This window comes from Haemorhous mexicanus, chromosome 1 (assembly GCF_027477595.1).
Source record: "Haemorhous mexicanus isolate bHaeMex1 chromosome 1, bHaeMex1.pri, whole genome shotgun sequence".
In the NCBI taxonomy this organism is placed as follows: domain Eukaryota; kingdom Metazoa; phylum Chordata; class Aves; order Passeriformes; family Fringillidae; genus Haemorhous; species Haemorhous mexicanus.
In genome coordinates this window covers 131,288,065-131,307,301 of record NC_082341.1, presented here as the reverse complement: position 1 = coordinate 131,307,301, position 19,237 = coordinate 131,288,065, and the positions used below count along the sequence as shown (strand labels likewise).

The 19,237-nt window shown below is 39.2% G+C and overlaps 1 protein-coding gene across 1 annotated transcript; it reads right to left on the bottom strand.

Annotated features, from left to right (window-relative positions):
* Positions 1 to 5,370: 5,370 nt before the first annotated feature.
* LOC132336038 (carbonic anhydrase 3-like) lies at positions 5,371 to 19,096 on the bottom strand. Its single transcript, XM_059863107.1, has 7 exons — positions 18,980 to 19,096; positions 18,702 to 18,899; positions 15,134 to 15,252; positions 12,968 to 13,060; positions 11,247 to 11,312; positions 8,818 to 8,973; positions 5,371 to 7,616 (listed from the first exon to the last, which is right to left on the bottom strand). Exons 1-7 carry the CDS (start codon positions 19,014 to 19,016, stop codon positions 7,497 to 7,499), a joined length of 789 nt encoding a protein of 262 aa, XP_059719090.1. The 5' UTR covers positions 19,017 to 19,096; the 3' UTR covers positions 5,371 to 7,496.
* Between the last annotated feature and the right edge of the window lie 141 nt (positions 19,097 to 19,237).

Genomic DNA, 19,237 nt, shown 5'->3' with positions numbered 1-19,237 from the left:
TAAGTGTAAATAAGTAATTTGCATTCTTTAATTAAGTGTCCATGCAGTAATGAAAAAATTACAACCAGATCATAAACTCCAGCAACTGCTGACAGGATAGATGGATTATAGAGATTCCCTGTGACAAGGTACAGACGGGAAAGCTTCTGCAGGTAATCCTGCCTTGTGCCTTCTTCATCTGGGCTGTTTGGCAAAACTCTACATCCTAGTTTAAGATTATGTGAACATTCACACACATTCCCTTCACCAGTTCCAACTAGGGAAGCTTGACATTTTTGTGCATCAGATAGGCCACAGAATGAATCAGAAGGTGGAGCAAGGAGATTTTCAACAGCTTTTCTTCTTCTGTCTGGTTATAACCAGGCACTGCTATGGTGCTTATTTACTGGTCACAAAAATTTCTCCATGCTTACATAAATGGAATTCATCTGCTCCTTGAGTTCCCTTGCTGACATGGAAATATGTGCACCCACATTCATGAAGTCTATCCAGGCTACAAATTTTAGTGCATGTCTTTTATTCAACAGCTCAGTGACAGTAAATATTGCCAAGTGAAGAGATGGCTCACTTGAACAGGTGCATCAGGAACTGGACCCTACATCCTGTGATGTGAAGATAGAAATGCAAATAATGGATTCAGTGTTTAACTTGAAGTTTATTGTTCTATGCATATTGTGAAGTTGTTCCGAGAAGATCTTTTCCAAATCATGGTGCTTCATTTCCTGATTAAAGACATTTCAATACAGTAAGGAGAAAAAAAAGAGAGCTCTAATCTAGTGTTGCTTTTGGTTCAGCATTTAAACAAAAAACCAGCAAACACCAAAAACTTATGTAAAAATGGCAAACCCTTCAGTCAGATTCTGTAAAAAGGAACACTGTGCTTCCAGAAAGGGTGACAGAGACTAACTAGGACAGCCAAGCTCAGTGGAGTAGCAGAAGCAGCAGATTTTGTCAGGATTCTAAAATGTACTATTTAATGGCAATGCTTACTTTTATTAACTTTAACTACGACAATTTTAATTGCTGTATGCTATTAAATATTAACCATTACAAGATCAAATTGATTGAAACATAAACCAGAAAGCAGACCTCGCTGTAACTCAGATCATATCCAGGATAAAAGGTCACAATTGGAGCTCAGCAAGGAGTTGCTTTTACAGAGAACTGCCAGTCGAGATTGTCTGCAGCAGATTTTTGCTCCCCATTACCTGTAAGACAAGAAGAAGATACTTGTATACCCAGGGTATACAGGAGTTTTGAGGCTCTGGGAAGGGCATATAGGAAATCTGGTTGGAAATGTTCAAAATATTTTATGGGACTTCTTACACTGACATTAAAATAGTCTGATGATGGACACCAGTATAAGAACATAGTTATTTTCACTGTTAATTAATACTGTACCATATTTATGGTGTGTAATTTAATGTAAGTCCTGGCACAATTACTACCTTAAAGGCAGAAGAAATGTTCCAAAGCCTCAGCTTTATTTAGATTACATGGACTCTATTTCTTTCACAGATTTTTTTCAGTGGTGGAAGTTACAGCAAAATGCTGCCAGACATTAGGCATGGAAAGGATTGTTTCTAAACTTGCATTCCCTACCTTTCCCAACAGAGACAATGAAATCAGTGTTTTAATTATAGATCTTACACACTATTGGGCAACAAATCAACTTTCATCTGTTTATTCAAGGGTCAGTAGCATTTGCTTAGCTGTAAATTTAGATAGGCTGCTGACACTGTTGCCATTTGTTTCTCAATGATGTCTGACAAGAAAAAATATTTGATGATTATACTCTTTCTCCAGCAGAGATTTATTACACAGACAATTCACAACATTGTAGGAGCTCTTAAATTAGGGCTTAATGACTGGTAGCCTGCAGTGTTAAGAAAAAAAAAGTCACTGTTCTCTGAAAGAAGTGAACCTTAATGGAAATGTCTTTGTTTTTTAATTCAGTGTAGAAATGATCATAACCATGGAGGATGACTGAGACATGCAGAGAGAAAAGGGACATGTAGACTGAAGTTTCTCTTCAGCCAGGGTATTGCTTAGCATGGAGGGTCATGTATCCTACAGTCTTGGTCATAATTACTCAAATCAGGAACCAGTTCAGTACATACCAGGGGGAGATTTTCACCTCTAACTCCTCTTACCTTGTGATAGGATTCCCTGGGACTTTAGGAATGGAATTATCTGGACTATTCTCAGCCTGAAAAAACAAAAGCACTGCCTAACATAGACTTTGCATGAATAAACATGCAGACAAAATACAGAAAATTTTTAGATAGAAATGAATACCAGTCCATTACTATCAATATTTATTTAAACACCAGATCCTGTAGCTCAAGAAGAACTTAGATAAAGTGCATTTGTTTCCATGCTCAGTTACTTGTGCAGGACTAGAAGAACTTGCACTGCCCAGGCCTCCTGATAGCTGAAAGTAGTGTCAGGAAGGTGACTGCTGAAGAACTGGCTCCACCGTGTGGGCTCTGGAAAGTGACCATTTCAAGCAAAGCAAGAAGCAGCGTCCTTCACTTCAGTTTTCAGCAGGAATGTTTGTGTTGTCTGTGGTGTGAAGGTAGGATAAAACGTGGGAATGTCAGTTAAAAAAAAAAAAAAAAAAGAGAGAAAATTAATGGGAATCGGAAGAATTAAAAATCTTAATTTAGTAAAGATGTATTTTCTCCACCCTAAAGGTCTGAGACAACTGGTCCATGGGCTTCCTGGTCTAGTGCAGCATGGAAACTGGTCTAACTGCAGGAAGGAGTTTCAAGTTCTTCAACAGTTTTTTGACAGACCGATCTTCTGCAAGATATTAGTAACAGTCAAAGAGTGACAGTGTGCTACTCAAATTTACCAAAGGCATATTTTTTTCCTAACACCTATTGCATATTCTGCTTACTGATGGCATGACAGGACTGCAAAAGCATGAGTTAATGTCAGCCTCTGACTTAAAGAATTAGTGGCAGAATCAGTGAGACTTACTTTGAGAATTCCCATGCAGATAACGTTCTGTCAGCCTTCCTGCTTGTGCTAACTACAGGCATGGTTAATTAGTGACTGAAACCTTTCTTTTGTATACCTGATGGCATCATTGCTTCCAACCTTCCTGTTGGATTTTCCTGTAGAGAGGCAGGATGCTGTCTCCAGGGAGATCTTGTGAAATAGAAGGCTCAACAGAAGGGTTGCAGTTTATTATGCCAATCTTTTTGTTTTCTGAAGCAGAGACAACTCCATCTGTATGAAGTTTGCTCTGCTGTCCTGCTTGATTTACCATCTCACTTAATGGTAATTTTCATTCTCACATATATTAATATATTCCTATTAACCCTTCTTTATTTGTACTCATGTTCTTCACAGTCTTTATTGAAAGTGAGGTATTAATTTAGGCTGTGGACTTGTATCTTCACTTCACCAGTCTGCAGTACAAATTGCATTTCTTTCTTCTTCATCCTTCTGTTTTACAGAAAATTTTCCATCTACTATGTATTTTTTTTCCAAGTAATATTCTAGTGGAAAGTGTCCCTGCCCATGGCATGGGGGCTGGAACTAGATGGTCTTTAAGGTCTAATTCAGGCCTATGATTCTACAAGTATTTTGCTCATTTAAGCTCATGGACATTCTTTCAAGTATTATGCTTCTGGGTCCAAATATAGTTCAAATTTTCTATAATAGCAATACTGTGTTAGTGTTTATTTTCCGAGTAATATCATGAGTTCTCCATCTGTATTCAAATCTGTTTGTGTGTTTTAATGAACACACAACTCAAACGTTTTTCTGTCTCTCCCTCGCAAATAACCCTGAATATGTTAATTTTATTTTATTGCACTTTTTTGCAAATCAACATATACAGCAGCTGTAAACTGAAAAGAAGATGCTTTAAAAAATATGTTTATAAAAAAAAACTTGAGTCTGATTTGCTCTCTAATTCATCATTGGTTATACATTACCTTTTGGGTGAGTGAGGAATGTTATAAAAAGTTATGTTAAATTCTTGGGAGTGAGGAATCTTATAAAATATTCTATTGAATTCTTGGGCTCGGAAATAAAATAATTCCTGAATACATGTTTTGTGTTCCAGTATTGACAAAGATAAATGCCGAAATTCATTGACATGAAAGGCAGACAGACAAGGTGGAACACACACCATACAACTGCTCCCTTTGCTGAGGCATGGGACAAAATGCCTCAGGAAGAAATAGATACTGTTCTCTTTTGTCCAGCTCCCTGACAATATGAATGTTCTTCAATGCTGATTACTCAGCAGAAAAACATCAGCAAGGACATCCAGGAGCATCTTTCTTTGAGATACAGAAAAAAAAGATACGTGTTCTTTTCATTCTGTAGTCTACTACAAAAATGAAAATATATTATGAATATGAATATTATTTTTTAAAATGCAGCATCCTAGCTGGTTTATAGCTGGTTGTACAAGAGTGCCATACCAGGAATTCACAGTTTGGTTACGAATTTACACATGACTGAAAGATGGTGACACCTGTTTCAGTTAGTAAAGAAAAGCTTTGAAACTACAGGAATAAGCTTTTAATTTTTCTAGTAATTTCTCTCATGAGGTGGGAAAAACTGGGCAAGTTTTTGTCAAAATCTAATAGGCGGTAATCAATGTGAATCAACTGGCTGCCCTGCTGTAATGAATATATGCATTATAGGCACTAAATTCATAAGGATTTTTACTGGGTTTGTTTTTTGGGTTTTTTTCTCTCTAAGATACATGGGGTAGCAAGATTAGATTCTGCATATACTGATTTTGTCACCAAGGTAATCAATGCTGAGCTACACTATTCATCAAAGGAAGAGAGGCAATGGAACAAAACTGTGTGTACTTTATTCTTCAAAGAAAAAAAACACCTTAAAGCATATTTTCAATGAGGCTGATGCTTTTGTGTAATAATAGTTCAAAGACAGAATGGAATCAGAGGAGATACATGAGGAAGCAACATAAATTTCAGACTGTATTTTCATTTTGCCAGCATACTAACCAAATGTTGGTTGTTGGAACCAAAACCACTATTTCAGTAGTTCATAAACTTCTGCCCATTGTACCTTTCAAAAGCAGCGGAGGAAACATGCAAACCAAGCAAAGTGCACTCATTGTCTGATTTACAGGCAATTATTCTTTTATGAGTTTGTGTGCTTCAAAAGTATAAACTAATCAGAAATTTGCAGAATTATGTAGCATTTCAGCTAACTGATTGATGTGCTTCTTGTACTAAACTCCAACAGCTAACAAGTACTAAAATGTCTGTTCCCCTTGTATTACAAGTAAATGTATCAAAGAAAGGAACAGCAAGGTTTTCTACTAAGTTTTTGCTACTTTCAGTCATCACTTAGCATAAAAACAGCAATCAATTTATGTTTTATGTAAGTCAATTTATTGATTCTCTCAAGACATAAAAGCAGTTATTTCAAGTGCAGACAACTAATTCTGTTTTATTTCTTCAATTACAAGAGATTAAAACATCACAGTCAATGGCTTTGTAGGTTGAATGACTCAAACCCTTGTCTCAGTTGTGTTAAAATTTTCTCATCACCAAGATCAACTGCATATGGATGTGAGAAGACATTTTACACATAAGACGTAGTACAGTAGAAAAAAATTGTTGCTTATGAGCTTTCTGTAGTAACATTTTTATGTGTTGAGAAGATTTACAGATTCAAGAGTTTAAAGAAAATCTAAGGGACTCCTAAAATCAATACCCTTGCAAGTGCTGCACTCATAATATCAAAAGCTGATCTTATGATAAAATTAAGCCAGTGCCAAAACATTTGTAAACAGGATTCAATCAATACTTTAGCTTCTATTCACAGAAACTTAGTTTTTAAAAAGAAACTGCTTTATACTAAGCAAAATGCAATCCTAATAAACTAAAATACTAACTTTCAATGGGAATTTAGTATTCCTTAGAACAATTCTAAATGAAGAAAAAGGATCAAAATCTGCCCTCAGTTTAATTTCTGCATTCTCACTGAATTGTGCTGGTAATAACAGCAGGATTTTTCCGGTATTGCCCATTCATTACTTCCCTGTAGGAGTGCCATTTTTCTAATAAAGTGAAAGTGAAATAGTTAAGGAGAACTGGGAAATGCCTATTCCAGCCATTTGTAGTCGGGGTTTTTTTCAGACTTTGACATATCACTTATGAATGCTGCTGTGAACTTGTTTGTGGCAACATCTCCAGAAGAACACCCAGTGCTACCTACAGCAGCAGCTCCCATGAGTTAAAGGAACACAGAGAACCCAGAAGCTGCCTGTGCAGTGGGATTTATGCACCACCTTTGACCATCCAATCTCCTCTATGTCCAATACTGAATAATCACCTGGGTGTTGAATATAATGTAGATCTTTATTCACATGATCTATGTGTGGGTTCAACCTAGATGGTACTTGTACACTGAAATGATGAAGTTTACATAATAAAGGACAGGGAAAGTTGATATAGATGTTTCTGTCTGCCAGTGATTCCTTGCTTGGATCATATTTGAAAGCTGATGTGTCTCCCCACAAAGGAACTGAGCCAAAGAGAATCCATTTATATTCTCCAGCTACAGAGTCAAATAAACAAACACTTGGGTGACTTAATCTGGATTTTTCCCAAATGACACTTTTGAATCATCCAGAAAGATCCTTTCCATATGCAACAAAATCCGTAGCAGGCAAAACTATTAAGGTGTCAAATATAGAAAGCAGGCAGAGCATCAAAAATCCATCATTCTGGGAGATAACAAAGAGCAGCAGAAGAAAGGCATTTCTCCCCCAGCAATACTAAAGCTGGTGTACAAGGCAATATGATACCAGCAGGACTCTACACTGGGTAAGTGAAGTAACAGCAACAGTGAAAGAAGAAAAGATCAACAATGGCAGGAGCAGGATATGCTGAAGACAGCAAATGCTGAAATGACAGCAAAGTCTCTTTTCTTCTTCACACATAAACTGAATATGCCTGATTTTACCCTCAGACCACTAATCTTGTCTTGGATAAAAAACTATGAACAAGACAGGGAAGGGAAAACCTGGGTTGTTAAAAGGGTACTTATTCTTTGGATGTCTCCTCTGAGGGTGGGGTATCTGAGCAAGATCACAGTGTAGAGACAGGCATTTCCCTCCTGTTCATCTATCATTACTTCTGCTTTCCTGAACTGCTGGTTCATTTTTTTGCCTTGCTATATTGCCTTTGAAGTTAATTTTAAATATTGAAACTGAGCCTATTTTTCTTACAAGACTACAAGGCAGAGAAGTGACCATAAATGCTGAGGCATTTTTGGTCAAGAATCATTGCTTCTCACATTTGCTTATTATGCTTAGTATTTGCATACAGTATTCTTCTGCTTTTAAAAACAGATGTACCACTCAGAATTTCAAACTGAGAAACATAGATTTGGATCCAGAGGAAAAGCAGTAGACAGCAAAAAACTAACTGCACTTTTGTGATGTAGGGATTTTCTCACTCAGGTTCAGCAGAGTGAGACTTGAGATGTTACTTGAATGAGGCTCTCACTATCCTGCCCTTCAGGGGCTGCGGTGGGCGCCAGTTGTCAACAAGAGGGCTTGCAGGTTCATTCTCAGCATTCTTGGAAAGGCTGCGGAGCTTTGCCATCTGCAAGGAAGAAAAATTCAAGTCTCCATGTGGAAGCACTGTGGACCTTACTGCCTAGAACAAACTCTGAGGTGAAAAAGAAATTTTCTTATGTAGTGACAAGCACACAATGACAATGAGTGTTGCTAAAAATGCTGAGATTACTGATAAAGATTGCTGCAGCCCAGGAGCTTGCACTGTTTCTGTGGATCTTCACACACTTTTAATCCACAGAACAGTTCATCATCTGACCCTTGCCTGGGCTTCTTTTGTTTTTATCTCTGATTCACACCCACAGTGTTGAAAAAGAATAGGGCCTCCTCCCAGCTGGAGCTGGAAAGCAGGCAAATACCTTGTGAAAATGCAGCTATCTGTGAAGGAGGATCCAGACCTACATCAGTGCAAGGCAGTGACAGAAAAAGCTGGTGCAGAAGTTTGTATTTTGATCTGTAAGACAGAGATACGCCTAATGGATTATTAAGTTGAATCGTGAATTCAGCACTCAGCTGCTGTTATTCAAATTAACCTAATTTCAGTGTTGATAATTGTTGTTAATTGTTACCCTTTCATCCAAATGCAAAATAAATCTATTTTGAAAACAGCCATTTCAGTAGAAAGGATATACTCTGACTTGTGTTGCAGAAGCAGAAAGTGGTATAAATGACCAAAATTTTTGACACAAGAACTAAAAATGTCACCTTATCCAGACAGGCTTTTTTTTTAATTTCTGTAAATGCACGTTTGAGTTATGTGAATGCAAGTGGTACATTAATTTGTATGAATGTTCAAGTTTGTAGGTTGAAGGTTGTTTGATCTTGCTCACTGACAGCTTTTAAGAAGTCAAGGTCTGGACCAGCAATTTCTTAAACCAGGAAACTAGCAAAACATTAGTCTCACTTTCCACTTAATTGTAAAGCTTGTAGAATGAGACTTCTGTGATGGCTGAATTTTGTGGCTGAGGGGCACGTCTGCCTTAGCAGGTTTTCTGGATCCCAAGAACACCACTTGTTCCAGGAAGTGTCCTGCAAGAGCACCTGATTCTCAGGGTCAGTTTCACAGCCCATTTCCACAGTCCATTCTGCAGGCACATTCTCAATGTCCACAGCTAAAGTTTTCCCTACCGAAAAATGCAAGGTAGCACAGGGCTTGCAAATCATCACCCTGGCATGCTGAGACACTGCTGAGAACTGGAAAAGGAGCAGCAGAACTGGCTGGAGTTTACCTGGTCAGAGCTGACTTCAATTGGCTCCCGCAGGAGAATCCAAGTGATGCACTCCTCACAGGGGGGTGTGGTGAACGAACCGTGGTAGGTCCAGTAGTCACGAGATTTGGGGAAAAGAATTGAAGGATCAAAGTGCAGAAAAGGAGCCTCCTTCCCCTTAGGGAAACAAAAAATTTCTCTGCAGTAACTCTAGAAATCTGCATCTTAAAAGTCATCAGTATCTATGTTATTATAAAGGAAGCAATTAAATACCAAGATTCATGCAAGAAATCAATCTCCTTTTCTTCCTGTCAAGCACTTTCCCAGAAATTAATAATAACTGACATTTTGATTACGTAAATTAAAAGAAGTTACAAACTGAATTGTGTGGGATCAAAGCAAACTCGGTTTTACATTTTTCTATTCTGGAATTATCAAAATTGTGTTCTATTTTGGGCCATTGGGATAAAAGTTAGCCTGTGGCACTGCTGGTACTGTTACCCTTTTTATCCAACAGGATAGTGGCCAGGCATTTATCCAAGATTCATTACAGTCTTCTCTTCTGTCTGGAGGAATGTAAATCTGCACCTCTCTCCTCCCAAGATTTTGCTCGAATTATCTATTCATGGTGACACTCTCAGTCTTTTTGTTGGCACTATTACACTTAATAAAAAAATTAAAATGTTTTCTGTAAGAGTACTGGGCCCTAAATATCTTACAATTCGAGGTGATTACCACCAGACAAGGGAGAAAGCAGACATCAGACATTTCCTGCTAAGTCTGCCACCAAAAGGACAGTAACTCCACAGGACTGTGCTGAGTATTCCTTGTTCCCTCTGGGCACCAAAAACTAACCAAGGAAATGCAGTTCACTTCTCTATTGATATTTTGGATACAGTTCTGGGAAGGAAGATATATTATTCCTATTTCCTTCTTCTATCATGGAGAATCTTCTCTAGATTAGAACAAAGTGAGTGGTAGAAGCTGAAATTGTTTCCATGCATCATTGCACAAATTAAGAGTAGAAAGAGTGACTCCAATTGTATCTTCCTGAAAAGATTATGCTGTAAATTCACTATGAATTTGCAAATAAATTCACAAAATTGGGCTTTTTCCCTAAATACAGTACAGTGACCAACTCCTCTGCCTGTAATGCATCAGAACAATTGAAACTGCATGTGTGATAAATACACCAGCTATACCACCCATTATTCCTTCTGAAAAATAAGTAATCCTGGGAAAATGTCTGTGAGGACAGAAAAGAAATAAGAGATAAAATACAGCATATGGTTCTTTGCATATGCACTTATCTTTCTCTATTTTACTTCACCCTTTGCTTTTTCCAGAACTGCTACATGTAAATGACCAAAAAAAATGATATAGTCATTATGAGAGAAAGCCATAAAAAGAGATACCATTGACACATCGAGGCAGGGGCATGGATAGGGTGAAAAAAAAAATTTCAGTTGCCTCAGTAGAAACAACTTAATTGCATTTGAAAACTGAGTTGAACACATAAAATTGATGTGACTCTTACAAAGGAGAGAAGAGCTGTCAGGCTCAGACCTGCACATTAGTAGCAGTACACACATGCATACATTAAATGCAAGGAATCCTGGCTAATTTGTAAGAAAATGCCTACAAATTTGGTGATCTGGTGGCATGTTCAAGGTGAAATTAAAAAAAAAAAACAAACAAAACCAACAATTTTTAGCATTATTACAATCACAAGGTTCATCATGAGGTAAAATTGCTAATGTATACCTAGATATTAAGTTTATTGTAAATGACAATGCTAAATGACAATAGATGCAATATTGCAGTTCTCTGCAAATAACTCCCTTCAGCAGCTGTATCTATGCAATAGATATGGGTTGGTGCCTTAGAGCATTAATTTACCTGAAAAACAGTTTAGAAAATATTTGCAATGCTATTTGTGCTAGTATCATAGGAAGAGAGAACATAGGACTGGTACAGAAACTGCACCATGTAGTTCCTTTTATAGATACAGTTCCTTATTAAAACTAATAACATTTTTAATCTCCCTTACACTGACTTAGAGCCTGCTCCATAATTGCTACTAGTTTATTCTCATTTTAGTCTATCTAAATATCTGATTCTTCTGTACGCACTTTTTTTTTTGGCCACTGTTGTTGTCAAATTCAAAATGTTTTTAATTTCTTCTTGGTATTGGCCCACTGGCATATTTTTTACAGAGCAGGACCAATAAGACTATCAATTGTGTATGCAAGGATTGATAAAATATCGTCCTCAACAAGAATACTTGCAGAAGTGAGGAACAAAAGAAAGTATCCTGCTCCACAGTCCACTGTATCATCTCTGGTGCTACAGTTTGGCATCAAAATTATGCCAAAATATGATTCTGAACTACTGATTTCTGCTTCTGTGGCTTTCCTGCTACATTATAACACAAAAAATTGTTTTGATACCTTGGTCTTAATGTTTTCAATTTCTTCAAGAATTCTCTTCATCTCTGGTTTGGGAGTTTGCCCAACCTGTAACACAAAGCACAAATACTGTAGGTTTTTCATACCGTATCTTTTTCATCATGTTCCACAGTATTTGAAATAAATTCAGCAAATCCCATCTGTCACATTAGGCAACAGCAGTCTCAGAGAATCTGTGTGTGTTCAGAGAACATCCAAATTATGTGTGTTCAGAGAACATCCAAAAAAGCAGACTCCAGTAGCTGGCTTTGCAATTTGAACATGCATTGAAGGACCCTACAAGGCATCACGCCTGTCTGAGGAATGGACTGCACACTCAGTGGCACTACCCAGGCCTTAGCCCTTGGCTCCTGCTTCAAAAGCAACCCACAGCCACTGTAGGATGTCTGAGCACTTGGCAAAATCTTGAGGGCCTGAAGGGCTGTAGTTCCTGCAGACACTTCCTTCTGCATCACACACACAGTCAGGTCAGACCTGATGTAAGACAGGTGACAAATTCATGTCTAGATGACCTCCAGCTATGGGGGTAGCTTTATTGCTTGTGTCCATGACATTTAGCACTTCCAAAAGCTTTGACATCGCATAAGACTGAAGGCAGTATGTGTAAGATGTACAGTTATTGCCATGTCTTGTTCCAAAATAGATTAACTTCAATTTCTCAGAAGATAATTCAATCCTGTTTTAGCAGTATCCCAAAACCCAGTAAGGGAACATGACAAGTTCAGAGAAAAACAACAGCTCCTTCATCAAAGAGCAAGAAGGAAACAGGGAAAGAGGGCCAGAGAAGACATTGATACTTCTTACATTTCTAGACCTTTTAGCTGACCTTAGCATGGTTAATAGGAATATAGTGGTGTGCTTTGTAAGTTGTTTTTGACAGCATAAAACTTTAACTTAAGATAGACCAAAAGGAATGACAAAAGAAGAATAACTGAAGGACATAGTCATAGGGGAGAATCTGGACAGGTGCTGACCTTCAATTTCAACTAACCACAAGAGAAAAGGTCAGGTTGGCTCATAGTGTAATAGAATTAAAATGACACTGCATCTAGTCTGTCCAGGGACATTGTAGCAAAATTAATTACATCCACTTGCTCTTGCTTTTACAAATGCCACTTACTAGTGATAAAACAATAAAAGGACACCTATTCCCTGATGGTGTGTTCAAGCTGAAATGCCCACCTGCTGCTAAAAGGACTGAAGTTTCTGTACTTTATCACCATTAGGCTGTGTGCCCGTTAGCATTTCTCAATGTCCTAGACCACGTGTAGATCTGTACAAGGATTACTTTCGTTCTGTTGAGTTTATAAAAAAATCGATCTGAAAATACTGGTGCAGTATTATTTTGTTTAAAATTTTCTGTATTTCAAGGTTAGAATGTTGAGTGGTCTTATTTTACCATCTTTTTTTTTTTCTTTTTGGAGTAGCTGCATTGAACTCATTTTGATTCCCAGCTTGTGTGGGAATCAATGAGTGACCAGAGAAGGGAATCAGTCAACATAACCTTGCTGACAGGCAGATCCAACACCTGCTAGCAGACAAAAGACACAAAAGATGAGAGGAAACACTGAGCCTATGCAGACCCAGGGCACACCACAGGAAAGGGCTGCAGTGCAGGAAAAAACAATGGTACCTTTTCCCCTGGCACTAGAGAAAGAGAAAAAATACAAAAAAATTACAAAGACTGAATATTTGCTACTTACTTTCAGAAAAATTCCCACAACAGCTACACCATCAGGTTGTTTTAAAGCTCCAGCAAAATTACCATGCTTTGGATTCCAGTGCACCATATGTAACTAAAATCATAATTAAAAATCAATTAACTAAAAATCAACTAAACCTCAGTTTTAAATACAAAAAATTGTCAACAGCACAATCTTCACTTTAAATTAAATTAAGGAAATATTCTGGTACACAGTAAGTAAAGGAATGGACATGAAAAGGAAAACTCTATGTAAGTATTTCTTACTGCTGTTCCCATGCTTTTATATGCTCATGCTTTCCATAAAGCATTGCTTTGCATCTAATTGAAGCACAGAACAAAGAAAATTGAGTTTACCACACAATATCAGGCAATGCAACTATAAATAGTTTAAACCAAGCACATGACATGCACACATGCAGTGCATAAAACACCTACTGACATGCACTTCATCTCAAGTACATTTTTAGATCTTCAGGTTAGGCAGATGTCAGCTCAGGGATTTACACTGGGTTTGTATGTAATGCATACATTTTTGGTTTGTACCTCTTACCACTCTCAATACATTCTGCTGGAAGGGAGTGGGAATATAATCTGGCATTTCTTTCTCATATCTACTATGGGATATAATCTGACATTTTTTCTCATATCTACTTTCAATAATGCTGTATTTTCAGGATAAATTTCAAATTTTTCAAAAAATTAGAAACATATTTGAAAAATATTTTCAAAAAGTATTTCAAAAAAATTCTTGTCTAGAAAATCTCTAGCTCATGCATATAGCTACAAATACTGCAACCAGCAGTGTGCAGTCGCAGATTAAGGAGCATTGGAACACAGCCATACAGGGAGAAAATAAAGTCTTTTTTAAAAGTTTATCTAAAATAACAACAAAAAAATTTGTCTTGAATATGAATTAATCTGTTGTTCTCTGTTTCTTTTCTCTTGAGGATAAGGATTTTAATGCTAAAGATAAAGCTGGAACAACCATATATCTTTGGTTGCAATATAGCTAAAGTACATATGTTCCAGGCTTTCTTCAGTTCTCATCACTGAGTACTGCTAACAAAAGTAACATAAAAAGTCTGTGCTTGAACTAGCCAAGAAATAGTTTGAGGAAGCTAATTTTTTCTCTTTAGTTGACCACAAAAAGCAGAATATCAGGAAAGATTAGCTGTGGTTAAGGAATGGGAATAAAAAATCCTTAACCATCACCCGCAGTCCTCTCTGCAATGTCTGTGCACATTGACCCTGAAAATATCTGCCTCAGTTTTGTCCTGTGAGAGGTGGGCAAAGCTCCTCCAAGCTCTGGGCCTTGAGAGTGTCGGTGGAAGACAGGAAAACAGTACTGCAGGATTTTTGTGGGCATAGGTATCTATTCTCAAATAAGGTGGAGGAAGGAGGCAGCCTTTGCTAGCAATTCTCTACCATCAATAGGTAATTCATTCACATTTAGGACCTGAAAAAGTCTTTGGGGTCTAAAGCATTCATGAATTTTAACAAACTAGGACAACAGCCCTGTGGTGGTTTACATATGAAAAAAAAAAAAAAAAAAAAAAAGAAAACAAACAAAAAAACCCCAAACCAAAACAAAACCAAAACTAACAAAAAAAAAAAAATTATTAAAAACCCCCAAAACCTCCAAAAACACACAAACAAACAAAACCCAAACATTATATTTTCTGTGGTTCCTGAAAATAAACCCAGCTAAGATGTCCAGAAACTAAAACATACTCTGAATCAGTTTTAAGACGGATCTAACTTTGAATGTCAGCTTATCAAATGTGCTTTTAGTGAGTTTCTCTATTCTTTTTAAACTAACTTCGTAACTCAAGCTATACGAGAAATTACTAAAAGCAAAAAAAAAAAAAACTTCAGCAGCTTTTCCTGTTTGGAAATAACAGACTGCTTTATGGCAAATATTTTTGAAACATTCTAGGATACCAGCAAAAAACTCTGGCGTGAAGAAATCCGTGTTAGTAGATCCGTGCAGAGATGCATTTGTTGGCAGATGCGACTTTATCCCACTGCATGTTAAACAAGTTTCACAGGCGGAGAAAAATCAGTAACTAAATACTTCCAAGAGGGAGAATGAATGGTTAATGTGTTCAGATGCGAAATCAGTCAAATTCCAGCACGGAACGCCGCTGTTAAAAGCCCGTCCTACCTCTGCCGCGTACTTGACGCCGTCGATGACGTGCTCGGAGCCGTGCTGGTCGCAGGAGCCCCAGTGCAGGTGCAGCTGGCGCAGGCGGTAGGCTCCGCTCAGCGGGCCCCCTCTCAGCACTGCGGGGACACGGTGTCAGCCCCCGCCACCACCCCGCTGGGACACGGCATTAGCCACCGCCACCACCCCGCGGGGACACGGCATTAGCCACCGCCACCGCCAGCACCCCGCGGGGACACGCCGCGGGACCCCTCCTGCAGCCAGCCCACCGCCAGGCGCCCGCAACGCTCGCCACTTTACGTGGCTGCGGCTAAATTGTGCTGTCGGGAGTTCTGTTTGATGGGAAAATTGTGGAGGCTGCTGTGGGTCAAACACAGAGGCAAACCCCAGCTGCCCAACCTTTCCTCTTCTGCTGGCAAGTGTCGCGCTACAGTTCCTGGTATGGAGAGAGAAGGGGGGCGTTCACAGGTGATTCTTGTCAAGAAAGGGTCTTTTAAAAAAGATTGGCGTTAGGGCTGTTAAATCCACCAAAAGGTACTTCAAAAAGTACCTCCATGATTGGCATACCTTTGACAGATCACCTTGTGCTGCCCAAGGTGCACCCATTAAAGCCTTCTAATAAATACCTACTTTATTCTTTAGTTCCACCTAGTCTCTGTTCCAGGTCAGCCTTCACAAGGCATCAAGACAACTAAACAATGGTTACAGATGGCTGCTTCTAAAAAATATTAAAATTTTTTAAATTATCTATTTCTTGGAAATGAGGGAAGACAAGTTGAGGTCAAGTGAGTTAGAAAATTGTTCTTGAGCCACCAACAAGGGAAACTAAGAAGCTGTTACTTCTGCTGGGCTTAGCCAAATAATGCTGACCATGCATCAGTCTGACAGTTGACATCAACTCTGACTTTCAAAACATCACACCTGCTCTTTCAGCCTGGAGATTCTTTTGAGCAGGGACTGCTTAGAGGATAAGCTCCCAAATGTATTTTTCATTCATTACCTAAGGTTGGAATGAGTCGTGTTTCCTTACACAGAAAGCTGATAATGTAGTTCACAACTGCAGTGCCAGAAGGCCTTGTTTAAATAGCATCCAAGTTTGAACTTCTACCAATAGCTTTGAAGTTCAAAGTTAACATTGAAATCCTCTTTTGCCCAATGGTCTCAAATGAATTCTTGATATCCTATAAGTTGGAATACCTACACAGAGCAAGAGGTTTAACTTTGCAGTTTCTCTTTATAGTTGGTAGGTGTCACAACCATCAAGGGAGGGCCGGAAAAAAAGCACTGTTGAGACTTAGGCATGTAGTTCCTCTTACTTTAGTTTGTTCATATATAAATAATCGTAACTCAGTATAGTTTTGAGTAATATTGAGGAAAACTTCTGTAGAAGCCTTCAGTGGAAAAATATTTTTATTATTATTATTATTATTTCACCTTTAAATATAGGACAAAAAAGGCATAGAATCTGAGGCCCAGCTCCTCAAAAGGATTTGGTTGCCATTTTATACTGGAATCAATGGGTGGTAGGAGTTGAATTTATTTGATCTACCTACATTTAAAAGCTGAATCAGTATCAGACTTGGAAACTCATTTACCACTCATTTCTTAGAGGTGTCCCTTTCCAGAGCTAAAATACTGTGAAGCACTTGAAAACAGCAGTTCATAACAGCATACAAGTCTCTCTAGCATAAAACCAAATTGTTTTAACATTCAAATTTTCCCATGTGTTTGGAAAAAAAAAATATTTTCAACTATATTTCTTTTTCCAATTAAAATGGAATCTGTGACTATTACTTATCCTCATCTCAGCACTGCAGAAGCCAACAAATGAAGGCAATAAAATGCCTACAATATTCTTCCTTGTGGTCTTTCAGAACTGTCAGGCATTGTATTTGATTCTGATTAGACATGTGCCTATGAAACAATGGAGTCCTAAATTACTGCCCAGCAACCTGCAGAAAGTAAGGGCAGCCAGGAGTGACTGCACACCCAGAAAAAACAGAGGTGATTGGGAAGGGAGAGAGACAGGGAGGAAATGTAAGGAAGGTGATTTAGGGGAAGCGCTGCACCAAGGGCTGCATTGGGTTTGGCCAAATTGGAGGCAGACGACTTCTTGAGCAGCCTAAAACATTTCAGCCTTTAGGAAGCTGTAAAGAAGATAGAACAGAACCATCACGTGAAAATGTTCATTACCAATTTCCTTCCCATGCTTTCAGTCATGGCATTCATTTTATGCAGAGCTTTTGGAAGAGCATTCTGGCTTTTAAACAGAACTTATTACAAGGGCAGGTAGTGACAGGACAAGGAAGAATGTCTTCAAACTGAAAGGGAGCGCCGTTACATTGGATATTAGGAAGAAATTTTTTACTGTGAGTTTGATGATGTACTGGAACAGGTTGCATGAAGAAGCTGTGGATGCTCCATCCCTGGAAATGTTCAAGGCCAGGCTGGATGCATCTTTAGGAACCTGGTCTAGTGGAAGGTGGTGATGAGGGTATGGTTGGAACTAGATGATCATTAAGGTCACTTCCAATCTCAACCATTCTGTGTTTCTATGGTAATAAAAGTGCAATTTATGAGACCACTGTGTAGAAACTGTGCTAAGGAATACTAAAGGACCATAAAAATACACAACTTAGGGAGTCCTCATTCTAAATAGTTGAGAATCCGTCTGAGAGACGTGGAACAATAACAAGTAGCTGTAATGATAAATAAAGAAATCCAGGAAACAAGGGGCTCATCAAGATAAGCAGGAAAGTGATCTTTCAATGTACTGTGGATATATTTCATTAGTGATATAGCTGACTACAAACAAAATCTCAATACAAGTGCCATCAAAACAGATGCACAGAAATACAAAGGAAAGTAGCTGTTTTCCTTTAATTAGATTGCTTTCCTTCTTGATAAAGGACCAATCAATATTTCATGCTTTTGAGATGTCTATGCATTATATGATATTGTGAATTTATTATTTATCTTGATAGTTGTTGCCTTTCTGCATCCAGAGTGATACAGGTAGAGCTCTGCAATCAAGTTTTGAACAATTTAATTTAGAGCTATGAGACTGCTTGCTCTTAATTAAATAACAAAGCCATTTCATAGTTTTCCAGAAACTATAAAATGCTATTTACATAAATGCTATTTTCATAACTTTTTCAGGCTTTGAAGTACCTGAAGAATTACCATGCAGAAGAAATCAAGATCACAGTCAGCAGAAATGTATGTACAAGTTTTTGGTTTACAAAGTGCGTCAGAGCATTCTAAACCCCTCTGGTTACCACTCTTGTCCCTTACACAAACCCTGAAGATGTGGTGTCTGTCTTGAAGAAGGTGACATAGGGAGAAGTCTACCATCCAGCTGAGTCTGTATTTCAGGGGTTCCCCTGCAGCTAACAGCCTTTCTGTCCCGCTTCAGATCCACCAGAATAAACTCCTGGAGCACCTTTTTTGCGTTCTCAAGTGACTTTTCTCTGCTGGCCTGCACAGGCTGGATACTAAAGGATGCTTTTCAATACCCTGCGCTTTGCCAACCTCGATTCCTAACAACCCTCAAAAAATACAAACCGACCTGATCGATCAAAAGTGTCGTCGAAGACGACGCGGCAGGTGCGCCCGTTGTTCAGGATGGTTTTCGCTGCCCCGGGGTCATAGCTGGCGTGCCAGGAGGCGAGAGAGGAGTCGTGCTGCACGTCCTTGCTGTTGATCTCAATGGGCGACTGCTTGTCGCCCTTGGCCAGGGGGTAGTTTTCGTGCCAGCGCTCGGGTCCTGAGGGACAAAGACAAAGACACGTCGCCCCTGCTCAGCCGGGCTGGTGCCGGCCCCGCGGTGGCCCCGAGCCCGCTCACCGTTGTCGCTGTCGTAGCCCCACACGGACTGGGCCATGGTGCCGCTGCCCGCGCCCCGTCCCGCTGCGGTGGTCCCCTCCCTGCCGGCCCGGGGGGTTTTTATAGAGCGCCGCGGCTTCGCGTCCTCCCCGCAGGGCTGGGCAGGGCAGGGCTGGGGGCGGCCGCGGGGCAGAGCCGCGTTCTCCCCCGGAGGAGGCAGGGGGATGCCGGCGGGACCCCGCGGCTCCCTCCATGCCCGTCCCGCTCAGGACACGGGGT